Consider the following 19,437-nt stretch of genomic DNA (forward strand, 5'->3'; position numbering starts at 1 on the left):
TGATGTTGTCCACAGTGACAGGGGAGCGAAGAGCTGAGGGAAAAGATTAAAATCTTAATTAAACTTCAGCTGCTGGCAAGAAACACATGAGATGGTATCAGGCAGAGGTCAGTCAAAATGAACTAGAGGCTTGGCATTTCAAGCCACTTGTAAAAAAATACAGACAATGAGGAACTGTTTGAAACAATGGCGAACTTTCAAATTCTTTTTATAGTTTGTCTTGATTTTTTCCCAGAAGAATACTGTCTCGGTGTGAGAAGTGGCATGCAGAAGTGAAAAGTTTATGCATTTCTGTATTTTCAAACAGCATAAAAGGATACTGAATTAATATTTATTTGGTGCAAACATCTAATCAAGAATGACCCATCTCTATAAGAATTATATTAAACAGATATTGTGATAATATATTATTATTTTCTTTAGCCTGCTGTTCAATTCCTTCAGCTGTCTAGTGTATTTAAATCATTATGCTCTTTGCTATTTGCTCACTGTCATGACTGAAAATCATTCTATAGCAAGAGCATGACTTCACCTTAGAAGCCTTTTAACTACAGCTTCTTCCAGTATTTTTCTGGCTTTTCCTGTCGTTCCACAGTTTAGCTTTGCTTCAGTCCCACATCTCATCCCTGCAGTGCCAAGACATGGGAGGAAAACCACTTTATACAGAGAGGCTGGAGAGGAAGTGGAGATGGAGACAATAAGTCTCAACTTAAAGGCTAGGAGAGAAAACAAAGCTTTGCTTCCTAAACTCTTTTGCCTTAACAAAATGTACCTCCAATTTGCCTTAAAGGAATTACGCCTCCAAGTCCACAGGCAGCCATGACTGCCAAACACAGGCTGCTGTATCCGCTCTTGCTCTGATGCACACACTCTTGAACTCCCCTCCGTTCCTTCAGAATGAACCTTAGCACCCCTCCACTTCACTGTCATCTCCCAAAACTTATGTATCTCCATGTTCTCTCTCCCTAAATTACCTTCCATCAGAGAAAATCTGACTTTGCCTGAGCTGTATGGTAATATGCTATATTGTATAAATGCTTTGCCTGGATATGCACCCGCCTTGTGACCATGTAGACTTGCCTGGTGATCACCACACTGTTGACTCAGTTTGGGTTTCCCTGGACCCTCTCTATGCCTCCTAGCTAGGGATGGAGAGGAAAGAAATCTTGTCCCCGGGGGCCAGCCTCAGCTGCCAGCTCACCTCCATTCCCACTATCTTCCAATGCTCCTCCTTGATGCTTTCCCACTGTTTGGAAGGCAATTCTTTCTCTACAGCTAGTACTGGGGACCTACCTTTCAACACAATGCATTTAGCTGAGTTGTGCTGATATAATCTTGCTCTTATTTTCTGTTTGGTTCCATTTTTTAGCTAACTCTGTGACAAGCAGCTCAGTCTAGATAAACAATCCCATACATCATCTTCATCCTAAAAAAGACAATTATTTCCCAGTTTCTGTGTGGCTGGATGGTTACACAGATGGTGTGAACACCCTTCTGCATGAAGGTTTTGGCTCTGGCATCATCTCACAGCTGAACACCCACTGTCCCACAAAGTCTCCTTCATTTACACTAGATTACTCAGTGGGTTTTTACAAGTCTTGCATTCAGTGTCTCCTTCACTTCTCAGAAGAGCTAGAGGCTCAGGAGATGCTTTAGTGATTGCTTCTGCCAAAATGAGCAAAAGTTTTTCAAGGAGATGCTTTATGGTACTCATTTTCTAGTGGCTGACTCGACTCATCATGCTCCATTAAGACAATCTTGTATAGCAAGCAAGCCTCAGAAATGGAAAATTGTGTCTCACGGTAATTCAGACACCACTACCCCCAAAAAAACCCAAGATTAATTCCTATAGGATATGTGCTGGCACAGTTCCAAGCAGCTGGGATTGCACAAAGCAGCCTTTTTTTTTCTTTAATAGATGTTGGTGAAGTTTTGTCCCTGTCTACAAAAATTGCCTGTATTATCCCCAAAATAGAAGTAATTGAGCTTTCCTTGACCTTATCTGGAGGACACATAAAAAAAGCTCATTTTGTTACAAAACTTAATTAATTTATGTTCTCAAAGTTCATTACAAAAACTTTGTTGAAAATTATTTGGGAAAGCAAAGGAGGCCTCAAAAATGCTGTTACTTACCATCCATTTTATGGCTGTCACCCATTCTGGTTCTCAGGGAGTATTCTGGAAGTCTTCTATGTGCAACAATTGCACAATAGTATTCAAACCAGACACAGGATATCCTAATATTCTCCAGTTTCAGGATTATCTTTAGAAATAATCACCCTTGTGTTGAGTAGTCAAAAGACATTTGAGGATTTATTTCATTTTCATTTAATATTTTTCATGGTTTTTGTTTTCACCGAGGTCAACTTGAAAGTGTTTATAAATCAAGCTTGGAAAGATCAAACACTAAATTCCACATGGATGAATTATGGAAAAATAAGCAAAACTAATTCTAGTACTGTAGTAACCTAGCTCTCCTTTTAGATTTTTTGTTTTCTAGAGAGTTTTGTTGTTGTTGTTGTTAGGTTTGGTTTTTTACAGCCCATCTTCAAAGTATTGCTCTATTTTGAGTTTTGACTCTCTCTTTTGGGCGATTGAATTTGAAGTATGTCTATCAAACATCTGATTTTTAAGGACATTGTTAATTTTATCCTAAAAATTACATGTATTTCAAACCCCTAACAGCTCTCCCTTTATTTGTGGAAAATGTAACCAAATCAGGATTAAGGAATTGAGAAGACATGATCAAGGGCTGGAGCACCCTTCCTATGAAGACAGGCTGAGAAAGTTAAGCTTGTTCAGCCTGGAGAAGAGAAGGCTCCAGGGAGAACTTATAATGACCTTCCAGTACGTGAAGGGGCTACAGGAAAGATGGGGAGGGACTAAGGACATGTAGCAACAGGACAAGGAGCAATGGTTTTAAACAAGAGCAGGGTAGATTTGGGTTAGACATTAGGACAAAGTTCTTTACTATGCGCGTGGTGAGACACTGGCACAGGTTTCCCAGGGAGGTGGTGGAGGCCCCATCCCTGGAGACATTCAAGGTCAGGCTTGATGGGGCTCTCAGCAACCTGATCTCATTAAAGATGTCCCTGCTCACTGCAGAAGGGTTGGACTAGATGACCTTTAAAAGTCCCTTCCAGCCCAGCGCATTCTGTGGTTCTATAATTCTGTGATTAATTCTGTGATTCTAAGAGGCTAAGGAAACATTCTATCAGAATGTAGAAAGAAATCTGTATATCTGATGTATGGTTCCCTTTATCATACTAAGCACGTTGATTTTTGTCCAAAACAATTTAAAGGAATAGATGATAGCTTTTGAGAAATTATTTGATACATTTGGAAAAAACAGGATTTTTTTCAGGTGCAGAACCCTAATCAAATGTAATTCAGTGGTCTCTCTATTACAATTTTTCATGTAGTTATTATCACAGGTCAGTACATCAGACAAGAGTTACCATTTTACCAGCTGTGAACCAAAGTATAGATGCAAATAAGAAAAGTTATTGCTATCCAGATGATATGCAATTAAACACCTAACTGCACTTACAGATCTGTGTTCTAGCTATTTGCATAGAGACATGTAGGGCACCTGAAGTGGAAGAGAGACCTGAGCACTTGTACATGAACCAAAAACCCATTCACACAATCACACAATATAATCAGGTCTTTCTGCCAATGTTTTGTATAAATACGCAATTATCTTTTTAACTACTTGCATCCTACTTTGGGGCTGAAAGAAAATGTGATGGAACAATGATTGTGTAAAAAACAAAGCTAGACCTCAGGCAAATTTTACATGCAAACTGAATCATAATTTTAATTCTTCAGACCTAATGACTGTTTCCAAAACTGAAATAAAAACCATCTGACTGCATGTAATTTTTAGAGTGTTCTGTCTTTTTCAGTCCATCATGTTTTTTAAATGCTCTTTTATATAACTGAAATGTCTTGGATGCGTGAGAAATTTTACACATTCTAAGTTCTGAACTACATCAAAGCTCCAAGAAACAGTCCCATTTAACAGGAAGTACTTCTGTGTAGCTGTAGATAAACCACCTGACAGACAAAATGCCTACAGCTCTGATGCTGGACCTTAACACTGGTATTGCTAACCCTTGAAACACACTTTTGTCTGCTCTCAGAACTACAGTGAAAAGTAATAACTAAAAGAAAGGAGCTGCCTGTAAAGATACAGACGAAACCCACAGAAATGTAGGAGATGAAAGGAAAATGTGTTAACAAGACCCAGTGGAAGCACACAGGGCTTCATTGAAAGATTTCTGGTCCCTTGGGCATTTTGCTTCACAACTGAACAGCCCTCACCCAAGACAACAAGCTGGCAAGTGTCGCCAGTTCCAGAACATGGCTCCAAATGAAAATGGCCTCATTAAAGATTAATGCTCTTTGCCAAAAATTAGTAACTGCTTCGTATATCTGAGAGAATGAATCAAAACCTTATCATATTTTTACAACTAAATTAAAGCTGTCTAATTGGATTGCAGCTTCAGGAATTGCAAGTATTAACCTGGACAACCTGTAATGATAGTTTCAAAGATGACTTGAAGCTGTATCATCATGCACAGGCTATTGTCAGCACTCAAGTGACTGGCTTTCAAAGCTGTTATCAGATCCTAGGTCAGTCGTAAATCATAGAATTTTAGAAAATATTTTTCAACTGTAGCATTTGGTTTGTGTGAAAATTTCTAAATAGAGTTTAAGAAAATATGTCACCTCCACAAAAAGAGAAGTCAAAGGGAGTCCAACTATTTCAGTGCGCCATACTATTACTAAAGTATACCTAAAGTGGTAAGTAACGAATGTCTGTTTTAAGAACAACTATTGTGATTGCATAATTTTGTAACTAATTAATTAATTTAATGTGGCATCTAAGACTATGTCTTCAATGAAAGAGAAATCAAGTGAACTACAGGAATGAGCCCAGAAAAAGGTATTATGACAAGGCAGCATTAGAGTCAATGTTCACTTCTGCCATTTGCTATACTTCTCTTCTGTTGTGCCAGGAAGAAATATCTCCTGTTTTATGATTACAAGAAGCTTGTCACTCAGAATTCATTGTGATGCTTGCACACACATAGTCAGTGCAGATTTCAGAACAAACAGGAAGATAGCTTTTGTTTTCAGATCCATTCTGAACACTCTGAAAACGTTTTGGCTTTGATAGTCTATTTGGAGAAAATTTCTTAATCTTATCCTACTTTAGAAATAGAGATCTAACACACCATGCTGGGAAGCATATGACCCCCGAGTGAGCATGTATACTCATTATTTCAAGCCTGAGTCAACGGTTACCATATTCCCTGGGACTGCTGCCATTAGGTCTCCAGGGAATGTTCTACCAGATTTTAAATGAGGAATGGCTTTTAGATAAAATGGCAGCACTCAAACAGTTTAGACATCCTGTTTTAGCTGGAAATAATATAGTTTGAGCTGAGATGATTTTAGGATCCTCTTCTTTTCTGACATAAATATTCTGCTATACTTGATCCATATTACTTTGCACCTGAAAGCTGCAGTGTTATGTAAAAAGTAGCATGTACAGTTTAGCAGCTTTCAAACTGATTTCGAAACCTGACCAAGTAAGAGAGCTTTCCTCAGACAGAAATTCCTGAAATTACATATTTGTATTACTTCAAAGGTGAACAATTTTCCAGAAAGCGCTAATGTCCTTACTCATGAACCACATTAACAATTTCTGATTTATCATATCCTTCTCCACAGCAGGCTGTTAAATTAGTTTAAATAAAAAAACAACTCTGAATTGCATTTGGAAAATGTATGGAATAATAATTAGATTGTCTGTTAAACAAAAAGTATTGTTAATATAGTATGAACCACAGGAGAAAATCTCATCATTTGCTTGTGTTCTTGCAAGAACCTCAGAGAGAATTCACATGGTGTCTCTGAGTGGTAGATTTTGTATCTGGAGCTAATGGAAAGATGTGTTACACCATGTCCAATCTACCAATTCATTGTTATCTACTGCACTTCTGAAAATTTATTACTTATTTTAGCAAGTATATAATATATTTTGGGATCATTAAACACGCTGAAGAACCTTATGCTAAAGTTACTGTAAAGAATTCTCTATTGGAAAACCACAAGTATAAAAGAGAATCAGAACCTCATTAGGAACACATAAAGAACAAACGTGGATAATTCAAAGTTTCCATTTTTGTGAAATCACACCCAGGGGTGTATTTAAACATTGTCAGTTTTCAAGGAGGAGCTGGGTAAACTGAGAGAGAACCTAGATGCAACCTCACATTACCTAATCTTCTGTTAGCTATTTTCTTTCCAAATTATATTGCTAGTCCCGTCTTTGCCTGTGACTCATGGTGTGAGGGAAGCATCGCAGAACACAGTGCACTGACCAGGCAATATCCTAACTTAGCCACAGGAAATGCTGAAAGTTGGCTGTCTATACACAGGCTGGAGGAAATCGCCTATCTCCGCTGGGCATTAACAGCTGTGAACTTGGTCAAAGTGGTCCTTTTCCAAAGGATCCTAATGGTTAGAGCACACTTGTGAATTGAGAAGTACCTGGACTGAAATCCTCCACAGTTAAATAGTATGAGAATCTAGGTAACTCACCTCTCTACAGAGGAAGGAACCATTACAGTAGTTTTCTGAAATGGATATTTCTGAATTTCTGCTGTGGAACTCATTCCAATTGGCACTCAGAAAATTCAGCAGAAAACTTTTCACATCAGAGCAGATCTCTGATATGCAAAGAAATCAAGTTCTGGTCTCTACTGTGTTCATCATTGTCATGGTTCAAGCTGACTGCCCGGGCTGACAACAAGGAACCACACGGTCTGCAGCTCACTCCTCCCTCCACTCCCATCTCCACAGGGATGTGGAGGGAGAAAAATCAACCAGAAAAAAAAAAAAAAAGGGCTCAAGGGTTGAGATTAAGGATAGTGAGGGTAATAATCTACCACTTAAAATGATAGGTAAAAAAGACAGAGAGACTTGGGAAGAAAAACATAGATTTAATTCACCATCACTATTTACAGAAGCAGGATAGTGAGAGAAATACATCATTAAATACAACCCAAACTTAAATACACTCCCCCTCTCCCCAGTCCCTCACATCTTCCCAGCTACCTCTTCCCCCGCAATGCAAGGGGGAACAGGGGGTGGGGAAGTTCATTTGGCCATTACTCATCATCCATGGCAGCTTCTCCTTGAGAAAGAGGGCTCCTTGCAGTCTCTCCTTTATGCTACATGGGGTCCACATTACAGGAGGCAATCCTCTTCCTCCTCATGAGTCTATCGAGGCCTCAGACTACTTTAGGTGCATCACCTGCTAATACTCAATCTCTCTCCCCTCTTGCATGGGGATCTGCATCTACCACCGCATCCTGGACGTCCTTGCCACCATCTACCCCCTCATCTGGCAGGCAATCATCTTCTTGACATCTTATACACCACAGGGCTTCAGGGAAAAGTCTTGTTCCACCAGCCTTCTCCTTCTTCTCCAGGACCCTTCTCCTGCTCTTTCTTCTCAAGACTATGTTCCTTTTTTCCCCTCTCAGTTCCCCCTCCGCCAGCAGGAAAAAAAACCTCCTCAAAACAAAGACAGGACAGATCAAGACAAGAGGAAACCAAAAGAGAGAAAGAGAACAGTGGGAGAGAGAAAGAGAACAATGGGGTTGCCTCTTAAATACTTTGATTGTAATGACGCTGATTGGCCTAGCCTGGCCAGAGGTGGGTCCAACTTCTACCTGGGGGTGAGGGAGGCTCTCGAAGTTTCGGAGGAGTCATCCCACACAGCTCTAACCCCGCTTCCCCAAAACCCCACCAGACTCAAACTCATGACAATCGCGCCTAGGAAGAAGACATACTATTTCCACTGGGCTTTAAGGACATCTCAGTATGAAGATCAAAAACTTAGGTTTATGGAAATTTCTTTAAAAGTTACATTTTTTTCTCCCCAATGAAAAATATCAAAGTTGCACAATAGATGCTTCCTTTCAGTCCAGAGTGCTTGAACAGACCTTGGCAATAGCTGAATGCTGAGGAGAAATGGCAAACAAAGTTTGGGAATATGATGCAGAAGCTTCCCTGGAACTGGAGGTTCAGGTGTGAGCCTTGCAGGACATCACCTTCATTTCCATTAATGCCAATAAGGACTTTGTTATGGACTCAAAACATACACAAGAAAGGACAAAATCTAGAAAAACTAATCACACACTGTGTTGCAACACAATCCTGTCATGGCTCCAAGACTTGAGGCTGATAGTAGCCCCCAGGGATGGAGTCTGGGGCAGACGAGATTACAGCCGGCTATGTGAAAAAGCACGTCCTCCCTTTATCTGGATCCCATGGTGACAGTCATCTGAAGTGCGGGATTTTTCCAGGCTTTTATCATCATACAGTGGCAGAGAAGAGGACAGCATATAAAACCTTTCATTTGGTGAAATTCTCTTCATTTTCTTAAACGCTCACCCAGTCCTTAAAAAGTAAAATAGCCACGATATTGAGCTCCACAAGTTGGTTTTGCAAACTGGAGTATCAGCCCACAATTTCTGATCTACATTTCTGAAGTATACTTTTCTCTGATGATTTGCAGTTCCTCCTTACAAGGCACATTTACACAGTTTTCGCAGGACTTCTCCCCCACCAAAAAGGAAAAATTATTTATTTTTCCTTGCCAATTACACTATTACCTATATTTAAAATCGAGGAAAATGAACAGGCTGAACATTTGACCCTAAACTATATGTGGGAGGCAGGATGTCAAGAAGTACTGAAACACATGTAAGTTCTGTTTTCTTACCAGGAAAGGCAGCAATTGTGAAAGCTCGAGGATATCTACACTGGGTGGTAAAGCTGCCAGCAGAAAATCAAAGAAATCTTAGCACTAAATCAACAGTGTAGCAAAAAAATACGTGTCAGCTCTCCATGGCCATGCAGATTATCACTCGGATAAGACTGATAGAGGGTAAGAATTCTTTCCCAGTATGGTGTTGACACTGCATAAGCTTTACTCTGTTGGTTTTTGCCTTTTGGATCTCTTGCTTTGGAACACAAACACTAACAAGTTGACAAAAGCTGTGTTTGCACATTATAGCTACTTGCAAACTAGCATTTCAAGTTCAAGTTTAGACATACGAGCATGCAAAGTAAAATGAAGTGGAAAGCTGTGTTTTTAATGGGGATTTAATCTCTTTTGTTCTTTGACCTTTTGTGGCTCTCAGAATACATCAACGCTTCTGTCGCATGAGTTGCCTTATTGGCTTAATTCATGCTGATACAGCCAAGCAAGCATTCAAGTGTGACTAGAAGTGTAGATTTTGATGGCATTTTGCACTCTTTCTAGTAGCAAGTACTATAAGCGCTGCCTGATGGGGTAGAAATCCTGTGAATTGGCCCAGGCCCCATATCCCAAAAGCTTCTGAGATTTCTCATCACAATATATCTCTCGCCTGAGATTTCTCATCGCAATAATTCTTACCTGTGCCCTCCTTTCAAAAATTCAACTAGATACACTCTAACAATGATACACAAAAAATAAATTAGGAGATTCTCTCCAGGCATTTTTGTATTCAAGCTGCAACTGGACTCCCGGAAAACAGCAGTGATGTCTGTTTTATGACAGGAATATTATATAGAAGCAAAAGATCTGTTAAGAAAAAAAGTTACTTTCGTATTTGAAATGTGAGAGACAATTGGTACCAATGCTTCACATCACTGGAGATCACCAAGCAAAAAACAAATGAGCATTTACTCACTGCAGAAAAGGCTTGCAACATTCAGGGATCAGGTGCAAAATAAAAACTGCAGGTGTAGTGTTGGGACTTATTCATTTATGTGGTTCAGCCCCAGAGGGAGAAAATGTTAAGCCTGTTACATGGAAAGAATCAGCAAGATTTAGGAGTATCCTACGTATTCAGACTTAGAGAGCTAAGTACAGCAGTCTTTGTGTTATAGGCCAGTGGCAGCTGTGATGGTAGAATTGTCCCTGTCACCATGAAAAGAGGTAACAGAATGAGTGAATGGGAGTTTGGGGAGAGATCTGTTACAGCCACGTGGGCCTGAGCATCCTATCTAAAATGAAGAGCTTCTGATGTTTTCCTCACACAGTGAGGTTTTTTTAAAGCTAAGTCTTGTCATATTTAACAGGACAAATCCCTTTATCTTCCTTCAGCATGATGCTTTTATAAGACAGTTCTAGCTTCTGCCTGGATATCACCAGTTTTCTGCAACTATGCCACAGCTGCCTTCCAAGTAGGCTTCAGTCAGTTCTCACTTTAACTTTTTGACTGCACATTTTGTTTTCAGGACACCTGAGGCATGAAAAAAGTAGGTCACCAGAAAAGACCATGTCTTAGGTATGTGATATATCTGTGTATATCTGAAAATTAAGATGTATGACCTGCAGTTGTTTCAGAATTCCCACAACAGAGCAGCTCACTGGACTGCCAGCTCTTACCATCTGTCAGACATAGTTCTCACACTTCATAAGGCTGGCTTTCACAGTAGTGCTTTTTTCCTTAACAGTTAATAAATTCCATCCAAATCTCAAAGTGTTTTTTATAGCTGGCTGAAGAATACCTCTGATAAAGCGTGCTTGTGCAGCTTAACAGACCTCCGTGGAATGCCGTGCCAGCTTTTCCACTGGAGGAAATACAGGTAATGTTCCTGAACAGTGAATGCTGAAACCAAATGTACTGTGGAAGGCTAGAAAGGAAATAATTACTGGATCTGAACTAATTTTTAGAGAAAGATATTTATTTCAAGATCTGATTCAGTTAAATAATGGCATTGGTATATCCAGTGTCAAACACAGACAGAATAACGCCCCACAGTTGGGAGAAAAAGTGTTTCTGTATTTTGTGTGTGTTTAATCTTTTCCAAAAGAACAAAATCTATGGAATTGCTTCAGAAAAACCATCTTTAGCTTTCTTGCACGTCTTTCATTGAAGACAAAGCAGACTCATAACAACCTAAGCATTGTCATGCTTGGAAATAAAGATAATTTTATAGGTTCTTATAAATACAGTAAATGTCTGAACAGCTTACAACATTACAGCTGGTTGAACAGCCTTCAAATATAAGAATACGGGTCCCACCAGTGGGCCACCTAGCCCAGGAGTACATTTTAGATTGCGGCAATGTAAGGCAAGCACATGAGCTTGGTGAAGATTCCATGGCCCCTTTCCCCTATATTCCCCAGGATCTAGAATTGTTATCTTAGGAATGTTAGAGGATGAAAGCTTGCCTAGTTCTTACAAAGCCCACATACAAACCTGCTGTCCTTGAATTTGTCAAATTCCCTTGTAATCTCCTAATACTATCAGCTTACACAGTCTCTCATGGCAGCAAGTTTCAGAAGCTCAATTCCCACTTTGTGAAGATCTTTTTTTTATCTGCTTAAGAGATACTGTTTTCACTGGGTGCCCCACACCTCTGTTATTGCAGGATTTGCTGCATTCACCTCATCCATCATCATGATTTTTTAAACCTAAATTACCAGGCCCGCCAGCTTTCTCATCTTCAAACTGAAGAAATCTCTCCATACAAGGCAGCTGTTGCGGCACCTTGATCACTTCAGTTGCTCTTCTCTCTGCTGACTCTTAACTTCAGCTCATACTTCTTGGGATGTGGAGATCAGGTTGCATACACAGTCCAAGATTTAAAATCTCTCCAAAGTTTTAAATAATGATAAAGTAAAGCCTTTACATTAATCCATACTGAAGCTCCATAAAAGCAAGGTTTGGCCTGCTTGGTTTCATGAGGTCCTTTTGGAATTCTTCACTATTAGTCTGGCATATGAATGCACAAGAAAGCTTAGTATCATTCTCATCCTTGGAAATTTCACTGTTCACTATCTTCTCTATGTCAGCAACAAAGACAATAAATAAAAACAGTTTCAGCACTGATCACTTCATATATTTCATGAAACAATAAAGGAAGATACTGCTGAACTGCTTGTTTCATTTTTTATTTCAAATGCATATATTTGGCTAGTTGAGGGCTTCCCACAGAAAGACAAGTAGAACAGGCTGATAGTCTTCAAAGAAAACAGGTATTTGAAAACTTGCATGCCAAGTTCCATAGCCATGCTATACCTCAGACAACTCTCTTCTTTGTCACTTTCCTAAGGTGTCCTTTTGACTTTAGGGGTCAGATCTCCAACTTTTGAAAATATGGATAAAGCTAACTGACTTAAACTGTTTTATTTGGAGATGAGATAATTTAGTGGAATTGCAAGGAATTTGCAGAAATGTATCTGAGAGAATTTAGCTTGAAGCATGCAGTACTGTGCAAAAAAATAAATAACACTTTTAATAAAACAAATCAAATTACTTCCTGTGGAAAAGAAGAGAATGCTCAAAAATATTTCAACATCTCTGTGTTTCCCATTAGTCTGTCTTGGATCATGGAAAAAATGTAAAATTCAGAGCTCAAAAGTTCTTAGTCTACTTTAAATCAGTGTGATTCTCTACTCCAGGTAGAATTCAGTGTCCTTCTCTTCATGGCCTGTTATAAAGTTTACCAGTCACTAACCAACACTTCTATTCTGGCCTGTTAAATGGAAAAGGCCTTTTCTGCTCAGTGTTTGTGTAAGTATGCATTGTAAGAATGGCTGAGGAAGGCAGCAGATACCAACACTGCAGTAACCAGAAGCTCCACAGCTAAAGTGAACCAACTTAGTAAGAAAGAGTTACAAGTCTCGTGAGTAAACAGCTAGTAAATATTTCCACAGGAAGAACTTCATAATCTGGTTTGGACTGTTTCTCTGAAGAAATAGTTTCAAGGCCATAGTTCTCTCTAAATAGTATCTAATGATACACATATGCATTAAAATGTATTATATTTTTTGATTGCAACTTAGAAATCTGAACTGAAAATCTGATGAAGATGTCATTACATTTTGTATATTCCTGGACATTATATGGCAATAGCAGCAGAGATTCAAACAATTCATTACTTGTAATGACAGTTTTACTGTTACTAATAAAAGGACAAATAAATTGACATTTAAAATGCACAAATTTCAAAATAAAATCCAGAAATATAATATCTAATATAAAATTTAATAAAAACATCTGAGTTGATATCACTCTAGCAGTTTAACTCAGACACAGATATACAGATGGTTTTCTCTACAATTGTAAGTAGAAATCTTTTAAGATTATATAAATGTGTTAGCAAGAGAAGGGTTAATCCTTAGAGAATGAAAGTTTCATCCACAACAAAGTTTTGTTTAAACTTGTGTATATACCAAATTGGACTTATGCTTGCAAATTCAATTCTACATATAAACAACAAACTGTATAAACAATTCAGTATTTATTAGTCAAACTGACCATTTTATAGCAACAAGCCAAGGTATATATACATATACGTGTATGTTTGTGTTTGAATACATACACATGCATGAAAGTGTTCCCAGAATTGCTACTGGAAGCTTGTCCCTCAAAGTACCCTAAACCTGGATTTGCTCATTCAAAATCAAGGAATTTATCTTTACTTAATATAGTGCGTTGTAGAATACACAGACACAAAAAGAAGGAAACTGCTCTCACAGTGCTCCACAGAAGTTTTCATGTCCTTAGCTTCTGCAACATTTAAGATTATTAACTTGCTGGCAGGCTCCCGAGGAATTTTAAGGCATCTGTGCCTGTGCTACTTATTTTAAGGTCTATCTTCCAATGTTATGAAATCACCAAACTCTTTACTTTCTTAGTAATTCCATTTCATGTGGTTCTGGCTTTCAGGCAGCTTCAGGAATGACATAAGCGTCTTTTCTTACCCACAGGTTTTAGACTGTTGCTGTTGGTTACACCCTTCCAAGTAATGTGCAACATGAATCGGTGTCTGATTCCATATGCCCATAAATGGAAGATAGCCCAGCAAAGATGACTAAAACACAGTTTCTTGGCTTTCTGTCAATCACCATCATAGGTAAAGTAAGGCTTATTTGTTTCTTTCTTGTCGGTTAATATTACTTATTACAGTGCAGGAATGTCAGTCCAACATCACGCTATTTTAAAAGGCAGCAGACTGATTTCCCAATAAACTTTACTTTTGTTACTGGAGAGATGTCTTGAATGCAGTAGCAGCAAATAAACAAGCTCTGTAAAGAGCTTTTTTTTGTATCTTTTACCAGTGCATTTATGCACTCAAAAGGTAGAAAAACCTCCATTTTTCTAAAAAAAAAAAAAAAAAAAGGAACTAGGCTAGAAGGTACTCAACAATATTGGATTCAAGTATCAAGCTCCACAGCAACAGGATAAACATTACAGAGAAAAAAGCACTTTTGGGAGTTTATTATTAACATTAGAAAATTAGAAGTCATTTACAGTCTGGTCCCACTGCCCAAACTCACAAAGCTTCTCCTGACTTCTCTAAAGACTGTGAGAGTGTTTGAACAAGTAAGAAATATGGCATGTTAACACAGCATAGAAAGAAAAGCCACCAGCTATGCAGGTGAGAGCAAGATGCAGAACGCCTTGCCCTAGACCCAAATTCAGACTTTCAGAGAAAGAAGTATTCCTTTGCCCTTGGAAAGTGTAATGTGTGCAGCAATGCCACAGCTCGGTCTGCCTTGGTAGCAGTTCCGAGAAGATAGTGCCTTGACATGCCTTGACAGTGCCCTGGCGTACTGGACAGCACAGGGACATAGACCTCTGCTTCCCCTTGTACTTTCCGTAGGAGTCTAAACATTGTTTTACCCTGTAGATTAGCTATAATGGCAATTTGAGCTGTAGGCCTTGGCCACCAAACATCTCTAGTAAAAACCACCATTCACTTTCCTAAGGAAACTGCTCTTACAGTTCTGCTTTTCAGGCTCAATCAAAGTTTCAAGTACTCCACAGCATGGTGGCTACCTGAACCTCTTAAACGCAGGACTACTGAGAGGCATTGCTCCAGGTCAGCTTCAGGGCAATTACTTACTAGTTGACAGTTACATTGCTGCTTGAAGAGCTGGTACTGAACTGCCAGGCAAATAAAAAACCATGTAGCATGCTCAAGGAAATACTAGTCCACGTCCAGAAAAAATGGAGAAGAATGCATGGAGTCATTACCATAAAAATAAATGACCTAACCTGAAAAGATAAAATACTAACTTCTGATTTCTTTCTTTTCCTGGGCAATGAATCAATTCTGGGGGAAAATAAAGGCAGCTGAAGAATGTGAGGCAATGACTTGGCATCAGGATGTGCAGTCTGAAGCCAGAAGAGGAGAAATTAGAAGACAGAGTTCTCATGGGACTTTATTTCATGATCAGGTACACTGTCATATCTCCATTTGTACCTCTTTTACGTGCAGTGCAGCTGGGAGCTGTGCCTTTCTCTCTCTCTCAGCTATCTGCGAGAACTCATTTGAACAGATATCTAGCAGGAAGAAAACTGTGAGATAGGCTAGAAAATGACACAAACTAATTGTAATGGTCATCAAAGAGTGGGATTTACTGCAACAGCAATCCCACAAGAAATGGATGCAGAGGATTATTTCTTTCTTTAGGCTCTATTCACAGTGCAAGCTACAGCAATATTTTTGTTTCTCTGATAAAAAATCCCCAGCTAATAAGTTACAATATTTTAAGGACGGGATAATATGAAAATCCCATGAAATTCTACATTGGTGTTATTAAAAAGTCCAAGGCACTCTAAAATGTGTCCTCTCAAAGCAACAGTTAAGTTCTAGGAAGTTTTTATCTACCTTTTGCTGACAGACTAAAATAAAAGATTATTTAGATGGTCAGGCTTTTAAAATTTTACTAAGTGTCTTTATCTCTGCTTTTAATAGATCTAATTCTCCTGGTAATGTAATTTTTGTTAATAGCTGTTCTGATACTAAGGAAAAAAATCCAGTTTAGCTGCAGTCGAACTGTATTTATTTAAAACATTAAATTTACCCACCCACATTAACACAGACATGAAACATTTTAGTTTCTCATTAATACCATTACACAAGCACTTTAAAAAATAGTTTAAAATCTTACACACCCTATATTGTTCTCCTGTATAGAAAGACGTGAAAGTATTCAACTTCTGCCATTATCTCATGGCAAGAAGATAATAGATATTTCTCTCTTCTAAGTCTTTCTAAGATAGGCAAAAGGTAGCATGAGAGACTATACTAGCTGATATTTTATTTCTGGAGCAGATGAAGATTAAGAACCCAAAGTGCTTATCCAGCCTTCTCTTAACAATCTCACCTGCAGGAATACTTGGAGTGAGTCACCAGCTAGGATCAGTCAATGTTAATGGAAAACCAGAGCCTGAATTGCTGGCTAGAGCCCATCACACAGCACAAACGTTTTCTGTGCTGAGTTTAACAACGTTCACATCCTTAGTAGGTCTGCCTTTTGATAATATGCTTAAAAAAACATTGTCAGGAATGTTGCAAAACCAAAACTTGTACACTTATTTAGCAGCATAATCGCACAAAGCTAAAGCTGAATTTCTTTTTTAAAAATAGTGATAATAAAGAATTATTCTGTGAGTAACATCCACGTAATCAAGAGACAGAAAATATCATATCACCCACCCACATATCAGAACAACCTGTACTGAAAATAGTGCATTGTAACAAGTGACTCATGACGAACTGTACTGCATACTGGACAGGTTAAAACTGTAATGGCCAGATTAATTATTATTGTTAAAGTCATGTTCTCCTCACTCTGTTTTTAAATCTCCCTCACATCTGGTGCAAACACACTTGCATTGAAAAGAGATGAATTTAGTCCTTAGATTTCAAAAAATCAAAATAAAATAAAACAAAATAAGCCTCTGGAAATGTTGGTATTTTAGTACTCATTATCAAAACAACAAATTCCTGTGCTAGATATGTTTCAGCAGGTAGACACAATGATAGTTTTCATCAGTGTACTAAGTGCTTACAAATCTCCGTTCTCATCTAAATTTACACTAAAACTGTAACTGACTTGAATGAGGAAAGTAAGAGTAATCCAGACTAATGTACTGAAAATCCTGATGCCAATTTTCAAACAGTTTAACAGGAGCAGTGTTCAAGGTACCTACATATTACTACATTATTTACTGTACCATTTAGATATTTTTCATTTAATTTCATTGATGACATAGAAGAGACTAAACCATATTAAGCTGAAGCTGATATTTAAATGTTGATTTTAACCCAAGTAAGATTTCTTATTTAAAAATGAACTTGAAAATTTGGGAAAAAAATTAAATAAACTATGAATTAAAGCAATGTCAGTTTTTGCTTTATACAGGTTTTTTTAAAGACTATCTCTCAGATAGAAACAAGCTGCTTCATTCATTCATGGGTAATACTTTGACTCCATGTGCATTTATATAAGTAAGAAGAATTTTGGACCTCCTTTCTATCACATCAATAAGTTTTTCAATTCCTTTTCTGCCTCCTTGGCTTTCCCAGTATATTTTGTCAAGGAACAAAGACTGGAGCAGCTTCTCACGTAAACGCTGGCTCCTCAGCACTGAAATTGCAGATTCAGGGAACCTGGAAAAACACAAAGAAATTTGTCAGCTTTGCCATTGCTCTGAATTGCAATATTTATGTTGTGATTTAGCAATCAATTCTGCTAATCTAGGCTGCAACTCAGCAAAGGAAATCCATGTATGTCTAATTGCATGCACGCTGATTGCACCTTTTACAGCAGTGGGATTGCTCATACATTTTTAGACACATCCTGTAAATGTCTTGGGTTGATGATAACTATTCGTGCAACTTAATGTCTCATGCTTAAACCGGGAAGAAATTATCAAGCTTTTTATAAAATTAATGACTTAAAACTTACTCATTGATTCCTTGTAGTATTTTGAAGTCAAGATTGTCCTCGTTTCTGTCAAAGAAACCCTTATTGTCTATAAAGGCCAAGTGCCTTCGGTCATGCCTTCTCTGAACTATGTGTGTCAGGTCAACAGCATCCTGATCGCTACATTTCAGCTTCAGTCCTTGCTGCATGCAGGAATCCTCCTTGAGAGGTTTGAATCCACAACAGTTTCTGTCTAGCCGATTATAGATCTAAAACAAAGTACAGCAGAGTGCCAACTGAAAACAATATCAAAGTATTTGGGGCAAAGCATCACTGTAAGACATTGCTCACCAACACAGATGACAGGAAAGCAAGCTTAACAAGTATAAAGTCAGCAGTGAAGTGACATTGAAGACCTGGTCTCCATCTGTACTTCACATATTATTAGAAGCAATTTCTCAGATTGTATATTTTATCCATTTTATTGCCATGATTTGTTATGTCAGTAGAAATTCTTTTAAAATAATGGAACAATACCACTGTATAACTGAAATAACAAGACGGTGAATACAATCCTATTATTTTCAGAAGGCTGTATTTTTTCTACATTTCTTCTGTCGGCGAACAATAGAAATAGCACAGCCTGACACCCAGAGGGTTTCCATTTTGTCACATCTATTAAACTAATATTATGCAAAATAATTGAGATTAGAAACAGGCACAGCAAATCATCAGAAGCCACAAAATGCTAGAAGAGTGCATTTATAATCACAGAGCAGCCCCTCCTGATCCGCACTGTGCTGTATACTCTTAATGATATGATGGTCTAGGCTATGTTTTTCCATCTGAACCCTCACCACACAGCACTTAACTGGAAGGAATACATCTGGTCTAACTTTAGCAGTATAAATACTAAGCATCTCTCTTTAGTCATTTATGTTCAGTTTCATAAACTATGACAAGAAAAAGACACCCCCAGAGAAAAGGATGCCATCTTAGGATAACCATCTAATATTTCTTGAAAGTGCTTCTATCCCTGTTGACTAGATGAGAGTAAATATGCAAAGTTGGCAGGGCCATGAGTGAAAAAATAGGCCTTAATTGCCCTAAACAGCCTCACGTGGAATGTCCACACATACCTACTCTGGTCCATTTAAACTGATCCCTGGCACTTCAGCCCTTCTCTAAGCCCTTCAGTGGCAGTGGTGGTGTATCTGCTGCTTGTCCTATGACCTGATACTCCTGGATTGGGGTTACAGAATCACAGAATTACTGAGGCTGGAAAAGACCTCTGAGATCATCAAGTCCAGCCTATGACCCAAACCACCACATCAGCCAGACCATGGCATGGCACTAGGTGCCACATCCAGCCTCTCCTTAAACACCTCCAGGGACAGTGACTCCACCACTTCCCTGGGCAGTGCATCCCAATGTCTGATCACCCTCTCCGTGAGGAAGAGCTTCCTGAGATCCATCCTAAACCTCCCCTGACGCAGTTTCAGGCCGTGCCCTCTCGTCCTGTGACTGGTTGCCCGGGAGAAGAGCCTGATCCCCATCTGACTACAACTTCCCTTCAGGTCGTTGTAGAGAGTGACAAGGTCCCCCCTGAGTCTCCTCTTCTCCAGGCTAAACACCCCCAGCTCCCTCAGCCTCTCCTCATAGGACTTTCTCTCCAGTCCCTGCCCAAGCCT

At 38.8% G+C, this 19,437-nt stretch overlaps 1 protein-coding gene across 1 annotated transcript in view; it reads right to left on the reverse strand.

The window, feature by feature from the left end:
• Positions 1-17,145: 17,145 nt before the first annotated feature.
• The window catches only part of LOC104280952 (protein FAM198B-like), a gene marked incomplete at its 5' end in the record, with an annotated part of 5,717 nt that continues 3,425 nt past the window's right edge, over positions 17,146-19,437 (reverse strand). Inside the window, 2 exons of the mRNA XM_009878781.1 lie at positions 17,146-17,490; positions 17,789-18,015. Of these exons, the coding sequence (XP_009877083.1) occupies positions 17,283-17,490; positions 17,789-18,015 (435 nt within the window). The remainder of the gene's footprint in view (positions 17,491-17,788; positions 18,016-19,437) is intronic.

Source organism: Apaloderma vittatum, unplaced genomic scaffold, assembly GCF_000703405.1.
Source record: "Apaloderma vittatum isolate BGI_N311 unplaced genomic scaffold, ASM70340v1 scaffold671, whole genome shotgun sequence".
Taxonomy (NCBI): Eukaryota; Metazoa; Chordata; class Aves; order Trogoniformes; family Trogonidae; genus Apaloderma; species Apaloderma vittatum.